The sequence below is a fragment of the Anneissia japonica genome, unplaced genomic scaffold (genome assembly GCF_011630105.1).
Source record: "Anneissia japonica isolate Jap-2015-1 unplaced genomic scaffold, ASM1163010v1 scaffold7083_len9660_cov131, whole genome shotgun sequence".
Taxonomy (NCBI): domain Eukaryota; kingdom Metazoa; phylum Echinodermata; class Crinoidea; order Comatulida; family Comatulidae; genus Anneissia; species Anneissia japonica.
Genome location: NW_022749980.1, coordinates 1 through 9,629, shown reverse-complemented (window position 1 = coordinate 9,629; position 9,629 = coordinate 1). Strand labels below are relative to the sequence as shown.

At 36.1% G+C, this 9,629-nt stretch overlaps 1 protein-coding gene across 1 annotated transcript; it reads left to right on the top strand.

Annotated features, from left to right (window-relative positions):
• Positions 1-1,470: 1,470 nt before the first annotated feature.
• LOC117121239 (neural-cadherin-like) lies at positions 1,471-9,229 on the top strand (the record flags this gene model as incomplete). Its single annotated transcript, XM_033266374.1, is given in 9 exon segments — positions 1,471-1,710; positions 2,955-3,208; positions 3,477-3,691; positions 4,358-4,494; positions 4,756-5,010; positions 7,018-7,206; positions 7,703-7,827; positions 8,182-8,589; positions 8,958-9,229. Coding segments are annotated over 9 exon segments (2,095 nt in total), but the record flags the coding sequence as incomplete, so codon positions are not given.
• Positions 9,230-9,629: the final 400 nt, after the last annotated feature.

The window sequence follows — 9,629 nt, the reverse complement described above, 5'->3', positions numbered from 1 at the left end:
ATATACACACATATATATATATATACATATCGTCAGTTGCCTGACGATCGCAATAGCGTGAAACTCCGAGTAGCAACATTCTGTTCCAGCGACCTCCAGTTCTATATATACATATATATATACACACACACATACATATACAAACAAACGTACATATATATGTTTAAATATAAAGATGCATTAAAAATATTCCCCATCAGTTCTCAAAAACTGAAGTTAGTACATATAAAACGCTGTACACATTAACTGTACTTGCACTAATTTGAATATGTATCACACAGCTTGTTATCTGCCTACGGTACATGGTAGACCAAATCTTTAAATGGTCCTTATATCTGCACCCTACCTCTGATCGTGACCAAAATATAAACATTTCTTCATTAAAACATGACTAACTATTCTGGAAAACGTCATTACCATTGATCCATTCTAAAGATATTTAAGTCTGGGACCTAATGGCCCTCACATGCACACCCGATTTCGGATCATCACCAACACTTCAAAATTTCTTCCTTGTAGCTTGGTTAAACTTTCACGAAACTTTAATACTGAGCAAATGAGAAAAAAAGACAAACTGGTACTGTACTATCCAGTTAAATGTAATGATAGTTGTGTATCATATTTCTTTTTAATGTTGTAACTGTTGATTTGAATGTTGGAATAAAGGTGACTTGTCACAGAAAGAAAAAAAAAACTTTAATTCAGAAATTTTTGAAATATCTGGTGTAGAGTGTTTCCTCTTAAATCCCTTTAATTGTTCCTCACATCCACACCCTAGTCTGGACCATCACCAAAATTTAATCATTTCTTTATTGGGACATATCTAATACTCCCTGTTGTTTTCATTTATATACAGTATGTGCAGCCGTTTTTTAGATAAATCAAACACAAGAAAACTACACTAAACATGAAAATGTTAACACACACACACACACACATCTACACGACTGAAAACATATATCTCCTGGTGGTGATACTAAATATAGACATGATTTTAAGAGAGAAGCATACACTGTACCTTAACTTGTGTATGCATTGAACCATGGAGATCGTTTTAGACCCATATTTCTCAGTTCAATTCCATCCCTGCTATCCTTGTTAATGCACATTGAAATGAGGTGTTTAAGTCATTAGTCATGTGTGCAATTGAATGCAGCATTTGTTATATGTACAATGAATGTTCCATTTCATCTGTTGCTTTAGCAATGAAATTCTATTCTCTTTGGGAAAGTGCAGTAGAGGAGATTGTCTCCTATGTATCTAATGCCCAATTTGCAGCCAATTCAATATCAGTCTTTAGACTTTTATATGTTGTTCTTGTGTTTCACACCAAGAAAATCCAATACAACCCATTATGTAAATTTTGTATCTGAAATTGATAAGAGAACTTTTACAATAACAATTTCAAATAAAATAATTACATAATATGTTTTATTTATAATAAATACACAATATGCATTTTTCTTGTAGTTATTGGCGCATATGTGATGACAGTGAGTGCTACAGATGCAGACTCGCCACCTCAGTCAAACAATAAATATAGCCTTGAACCAGTGTCTGATTTGCCTAGCGATGGAACTGATGGGATTTCTACGTTCAGAATAGGGCTGGATGATGGTAAAATCTTTACGAAAATTGAACTGAATCGTGAGGCAATTGACAAATACTATGTGCTGGTAAAAGCCGAGGATCAATCTATCTCCCAGTCAGGTATTATTTTTTTGGAATAATAATAATAATAATGATAAGAATAATAATAGTAATAAAAATAGTAGTAATATAGTGTTAGTAATCAAGCAATGATTGTGTTAAATGCTTCAATATGTATTTTTTTTCAAATCTAACAAATGAAAAGAAAAAGATTGATAGGTCAAGGAAAGTTGTTCAACATATAATAAAATCACAACATTGTCTGGAATTTATGAAAAAGATGTTACTCTTAAAATACTTAAAATTATGAATAATCCTACACATCCCCTACACAGTTGTTGCAGCTTAGATTTGGAATTAGATTCTGCCCACCGCATGCACATATCGTTACAGAAACTCATTTGTGCCAAACTCTGTTCACATGGATAACTACGGTAAATGCTTGAATAAGCGCTGTTCTCGAATGAGCACCTTGGCGCTTAATCGAGAGCATATATTACTCTGTGTGTAATGAAACACTTGGAGAAACAAGGTTTTAAATACAATGTATACAGTGTTAAAATAAATTTATGAAGACACAAGCATTTCTTTATAAACATTTATTTACAATGCCTACTGAACTACAGTAATATATTATGTGAAATAGGTAACATGGGAACGAACATGGAAAGCACCACACCAATACATTTTTATAAGTGGCACACTTGAATACCGCTCTCGAATAAACGCTGCACTGAAGGCTCAACAAATTTTATAAGTGCCACAATGCTTATTCAAGCATTTACAGTATAAATTTATTAGAAAATAACTTCTTTACCTTTTCACAAATTTAACCGCATTTATTATACCAAATTTTAAATGCTTAACTTTTGATTACAATTGTTTTTACAAGTTTTAATGTTAATGTTTTAATGTTATCACTTTATTTACTTGGTCTTGTGGTTTATGGTTCACTATATGTCCTTTGCAATTTAAAATTTTGGTTTTTTTTTTAATGTTTTACGTTTTTAAATTTGAAAAGCTGTACATCCAAAAATGTCTTTGTTTTATATGACAAATAAAATTTCATATATCTTAATAATTAAGGGGTAAGTTTAATTTAAGAAAGAAGATTTTCAAATATTCGAATTCCTGTATCTATGACCTATTTTCACCATAAATTATAATAACCTCTTCATTAAATCAATATGATGAGTTTACCAGTACAAACATTTTGGAAATCTGCACAAGTTATTTTCTCAAAATGTACCACTTCACAAGATTTTATGATGATCTATTCATTAGTTTTTGTATTTTATTTTCAGCTACTGCTACCGCAACAATTATCGTCTTAGATGTGAATGACAATGGTCCGGAATTTTACTTAGATCCTTACAGTCAATCAGTTCTAGAGTCGCTTCCTGTTGGTGATACAGTTGTGGATATTTTTGCGACTGATGAAGATATCGGAGTTAATGCAGAATTAGAATTTACATTTTTGTCTGGGAATGAAGGGTCAGAGTTTGGAATTACTCGGAACCCAGTAAATAGGCAAAATGCTGTGATCTACTTAATGAAAGTAAGGTTAATATGTGGTAATTACTCTGTATAATTATTTTTTAATTTCAAATACTAAAATGGCATACACTTTTCAGACTAAAAGTAGATTGTTTAATCAAGTTTAGAATTGTAAGTGAATAAGTAAACACATAATAAGTTAAAATATCTACAATACATTACAGAAATAGCTTATCACAATAACACGGAAATAAGAAATTGGCTAAAACCCTCAAAAATTTAATCAACACTTTAGTCTGTGACTAAAAATGATCTTCCTGTCTGTTTAGGAACTGGATTTTGAGACAACAGTTAAGTACGATCTGGTTATTGAAGCAAGTGATCAGGATTTCACTGACACTGCCACTGCTACAATCAACGTACTGAATGTAAATGAAGCACCAGTGTTTAGAGAAGAAACGTATGTCAAAAGTGTTGTGGAGAATAGTATATCAAATCCATTCATCGAAGTGTCAGCTTCAGATGTAGAAGGAAATATTATAAGGTAGGAATGAGAGGGAAGAAGTGTGATAGTTCTAAATAGAGTGTAGTTTTATATAGCACCATATCCATCCAATATAAGATTCTCAGGGCACTTGATATGTGGACTAGGAACTCGATCAATGACATTCTTCGCCCCTAAGGGTCCCTTCATGTCTGTGTTACCCAGTAACCCTGTACCAGCAACTCTCTTCATCCACCACAGGGGCTGTCTGTTCCAGTACACCAGGGTAGCCCCCTACTCGTCTCGAAGGACGTACTGGGATCTTTATAGTGCACATGTAAGGCATTGTATACACTGGGCTTATGGTTTATAGTCCTTACCTGAGAAGACTTTTTCTACCACCAGAACCATAGGCAAGCATGCCGTTCGATATTATCGGTGATCTTTTTAATATCTTATTCTAAAGCACTGGGTATTTTTTAATGGTCTGTAAAATATTTGGGGAAAAAAAGTCAGCGAATAAGATATTTTTTTTGACATCTTGTACATGATTTATAGATTCGTCAGAATACATTTTATTTGATTCTAATTTACAATTATTGTATCTCAACATGTACTGTATACAAGTATACATAATACTGTATTAATGTAAAAACATTAAATAAAAAAAAAAACAATATACCAATGCTCAGATATTTTAACTTGAAATTATGTATTTTCAATTAGTTATGAAATCGACCCAGCTACCAATGTAGGGAAATGGTTGACCATTAATTCAGACACAGGAATTGTAACTCAAGTTAACCCATTTGACCGGGAAGACAGTCCTACTCACAATTTCAGAGTCTGGGCAATAGATAATGGTAAGGAATCTTATATCATTAAATTAACCTGTATCGTGGCTTCAGGTTCAAACAACCTATTGTAGGCTAACACATACAATTACAATATTGTGGTAAGTCCAGGTACACTACATAAAAAATGAAGCTCTTAATAATAAAACATTAAAAAGATAATTATAGAATACAATACATAAAAAAAATATGTTTTGATATTTTGTCACCTTTATGATTTTTGGGGGAGAATGAATTTATTGAACATGGCATTTTACTTCCTCCCCCCAGGGAGCCCACCTGCGACTGGCTCTTGCACAATAAGTGTCACAGTGACCGATGTCAATGATGAATGTCCACGTCTTGTGGAAGACTACAAACCAAAGACAATGGAGAACCAAAAGCCACCTCAGGTAGTTGAGATTATAACAGCAATGGATCCAGATGAGGGTGTGCAAACACCATATAAATTCAGTATTGTGAATGGTGATGTCAAGGAAGGGCAGTACACTGTCAATGAAGCTTTTGAGTTGGAAACTATTAGTGGTATGATATACCAAGTTTTAACATTATTTTTACCATAATGAACTCAAATAATGTTTCCAGTATAACCGATTGTTCAATGCAATGTCTTATTAAAACATTAAGTCATTTTAAGCTTTGAAACACTAGGTGATTTTGGTTGTGAGAACAATTTTTCGATGTTTTCATTCAGGGGCAGATTTAGAGAGGGTGGGGGGGGGGCGCCATTGTAGTCTTATGTTGGTTACATTCACTTCCAAGCCATAAATCCTATATGTGTGATTGATCCTTTGCAGATGGTTGTCTTAATGCTGATTGGTAGCCATTGATATTTAACTCATTATATAGTAATGAAACCATCCATCCCAGGGCACTGTCAATGCTAACCAGAAAGCATCCTCATTTCCTTATCATTGGGAACTCACAATTCATTCAGTTTTGATGCTCTATTAAACTCTTAAGGACAATTCCGACAGCGTCGTATAACATAGCTGAACACGATTCATCATCGGGGGACAGTCTTGGGCCGTCGTGAGAAGTACTAGAAATGTTTAATATTCTACGAAACAACTCCCCCGACGCAAACCATCGTGTCTGCGTTTAACTCACACAGATACGACGTGACAATAAATTGCGCCTGGCTGCGTTGGCTTTTATGAAGCTACTTAAATTACACAAGATGCATGGATATTTCATGGATGCATGCTCATTTCATACAGACGCACCTGCTCATGGACAAGATGTAGCAGGGGGAAGTTGCTAAGTCTATTTCTTGAATGCTTACCTGGATAACCCGACTAATTGCCATTGTTCCGAAAATGGAACACCCCTTCGAAAAAATAGAACAGTCCGACCCAGGGCGCCACATACAAACCGTCTCCCTAACAATTGTCCCCATTCCCTATTCGATGTTGTTCGTTGAAGGAGCTCCTTTGTGCTGTATTAGCCTAAATTGCTAAGACCATGTGTCTCAAATTGTGTTCTTTGTTATCGTTTGTAAGACGAATTCTTGAATTGCTATTTTTGGAATTTTGGATTTCTTTTCAAGAAGAAGTTTTAGACGACATATCCTTTCATTTTAGCTTGAGTTGTAGTTTCTTCTTTTGTTATGTCCACACGCAAGTCATGCGTGGCGGTTGTGGAGTTAATTCTCGGTTTCGATCTTTCTCAGCTGGTTGCCCGGCCAATGCCAACCATTCTTAACATTTAAGCATCTCTTTTGAATCTCCTTCCCAGCGTGGTTTGGGGGCGAGCCTGTGGGGGCCGCCAGCTCCTGCGCATCCCGCCCATCCAGTCCCCATTGTGTGTCTCCATCCAGACCTCATTCTTCAGTTGAACTTGCAAGCGAAGTCTAAGCTGGTTGCTGCTCCTCGGCACCTTACGGCTGCTTTCCTGGTCCTCGAGGACCATCTCAAGCAGTATATTCAGACGCCGCCCATTCCTCGCGCTGCCAAGGGCAGATTGCCAGATGGTCAGAAGCTTTCTTCTACTTCTAAGACTTTGTTTTCGACCGAAGCACAGGGCGCGACCGAAGAGGCTTTGTCCTTTGTGGACCGCGCAGCTCGGAAGGGCATTCGCACCGTGAATGGGGCTGGCTTTGCTTTGTACTTCTTGTCTGATGCTGACGTGAGCCCAACTCTTGTCCCTGATGGTATTGCTCTCCTTTGGGCCTTATTTCTGATACATGGATATAACATGGATGCATGCTCATCTCATACAGACACACCTGCTCACAAACAAGATGTAGCATGGGAAGGTTACTAAATTTTACCTGTATGTCCTATGTAAATTTTGTCACGTGTAAATTGGGTATGAGTTTAACTGGAGTTGTTTTTAGTCAAGAGAAAATATAATGAAACTGCAGGATTTGAACCCAGGACATTAGGATTAAAAATATTAGTAATAGCAGATAAAAGTACAATATAATTGGAACATTGCTGTTTACATTTATATGTAATATACCGAAAATAAGTTAATTTGATAATTATATGGAGTGAATTGTTTTCTTAATCATTGCTATCACTTTCACAGATACATCAGCAGAAATTAGAACCCGCAAAGAATTTGACCGGGAGTCACAGAAATTTTATGAAATGGAGATCAAAACTGAGGACAATGAAGGTATATCATGTACTTCAACTGTAACAATCGAAATTGGGGATGAGAATGACAATCCGCATCAGGCTGGTGAAAAATCAATGTCTGTCTTTACATATGAAGGTAATATTTTAATTGTTAAGACCTGGTACACAGCACACTTGAGGTGCGCAACTAATGACAAGTCGTTTAGACTGCCACTGACATTCAAGAGACAGCATCACATGTCAATGTGCTCACAGAGACCAGAGATGGATTTTTTGGCCGATGGTCATCCAACCATTCATGATGCACACACTGCATCATGAATGGTTGGATGGTCATCCAACCATTCATGATGCAGTGTGTGCCCGGCTTTAATTTCAAAGACTATTGAATCTCAGAATATGTCTTTGTCTAAATCTTTGTCCACACTATCAATTTTATTCGACACATAACTGTCCATAACTGCCCATACTTTGGTGTATTATGACATCATGCCCATATATGGGCAGACCATACAACATACAATTTGATAGTATGACTATTAAAGTCATTTTGATGTAAAAGAACAGATATAAATTTTAACATATCAACTGATGTAAAAACATTTTCACTTAATCCATTCTTTGTTGCACAGGTGGCACATCCACAGGTGTGGGGACAATACCTGTGGGACCGGTTAACTCACCTGATCCAGATGATGATGATCTGGATGAAAAAACATTTACCAAGCTTAATGAAGATGATTGGGTTTTCTTTGATGTGAGTATTATTATGATATACATGCATCTTAAATTGTCTTTTCCAGAATGTCCCATAACTTCATTTACAAGTATGAAAAGAAAAATATAGCCCATTCCATCCATGCACTATTTTTCAAGGCTAGGGTCTACCCTGCTTAGTCTTTTGTTAATCTAAATCACTTGCCATGTCCATCAGTAATTACCTACAAAGATTTAGTTTTAAGTGTTTTGTTTTACAAAAATTATCTAAAAGATTGCTTTTTGGAGTCTATATTTTAAATGTTTTCTAAATGGTCATTTGTCCCAGGTAATAGTCACCATGTAAATTGTCCAAGCAATACCTTTGATTTGCGTAATTTGTTTTCTTATTTAGCTTGACACTGACACTGGGGTTATCCTGATAAAAGAAGGTACTCCAGATGGAATCTATGAAATGGAGATCCTAGTGCAAGATAATAAGTTCCCAGACCAGATATCCACGGTGACCGTTACAGTTACTGACTTGCCAGAGGAAGCTGTCTATAACTCAGGTTCTATGAGAATGTCTGGGGACTCCCAGTTCAATGCAGCAGAGTTTGTTCGGGAACCGAACAGCATCTATAACACCCTGCGAACTACCCTAGCTGAAATTCTTGGAACGCCGGAAGGCAATGTGGATGTTTTTAGTGTTATGGATGTTGAAGGTGAAAGCAATATGGTCGATGTTCGCTACTCAGCTCATGGGTCACCTTACTATAAAGCAGAAAGAATGGATATGGCAGTGAGGGCTAATCAGCAGAAGGTATTTCTTTCTTAATTTCTTTAGACTTTTTTCAAAAGAAATAGATTTAAAGACATATCATTCGTTTCGTTTTTTATTTTCCATCATCAATAACTTATATTTGCATTTCAAAAGGTAAAAAAAATGTTTTTGTTGGAAATGAAAGGAGGCCTCTATAGGTCTGAAGACACTTAAGCTTAGGCTACAACTTACGCTTAGTCCACAAAACTTAAGCTTAGAACATGACACTTAGCAATTAATGGTGTACAGATGTAATTTGTTTTTAATGTGGCTTGTATCCTGTAAAAGAATCAAACATCTGAAGACTAGCAATCATAAATTGCAGATCTCAGTCACTGAATTATCATAATAAAATAAATTTCCACCAGGTGCAAGATGCCACTGGACTTGATCTGGAAATGATAGGAATTGATGCCTGTTACCTTGATGAAGGGGTTTGCGAAGGCTCCTGCTACAACAACTACACCGTCACCAAAGAACCATATCTTATCGATTTGCAAACGCAGTCGTTCACAGGAATAACGACCTACACTACTGCTGCTTGTGGGTGTGCCGGAAGAGAAGTCTTTCCGGATGGATGCACATACGATGCATGTATGAATGGAGGTACATGCACACCTACTAATTACGGTGGATTCAGGTAATATTATCATTTGTTTTTGCTACGTGTGATGATACACGTGACCATTTAACTATAGAGACAATTAGTAATACAGTACTCATCTTCCACTTCTCATGAGAGATAGTTCCTAGGGATGTTTGCTTGTTTTCAGAGTACAGGTATTCCTATGCAACAGGTATTCCATAACAATCATAAATAGAAATAATTTTTGTGAAATCATGTGACATATTCTTTCCTATGAAATATAAATACAAAACACAAATGATAATGATGGTTATGTGTGACCTTTTACTTCCTTTTAGGTACCTAAACCCTATTTAAAATGCTCTATCAAGCCTCATTGTGAAGCTTAAGCGCCAGGGTTGTTATTCAATGGTAAACAATAGTGCGCCCTCTCCCGGGGCACCGGAGTCAGCCA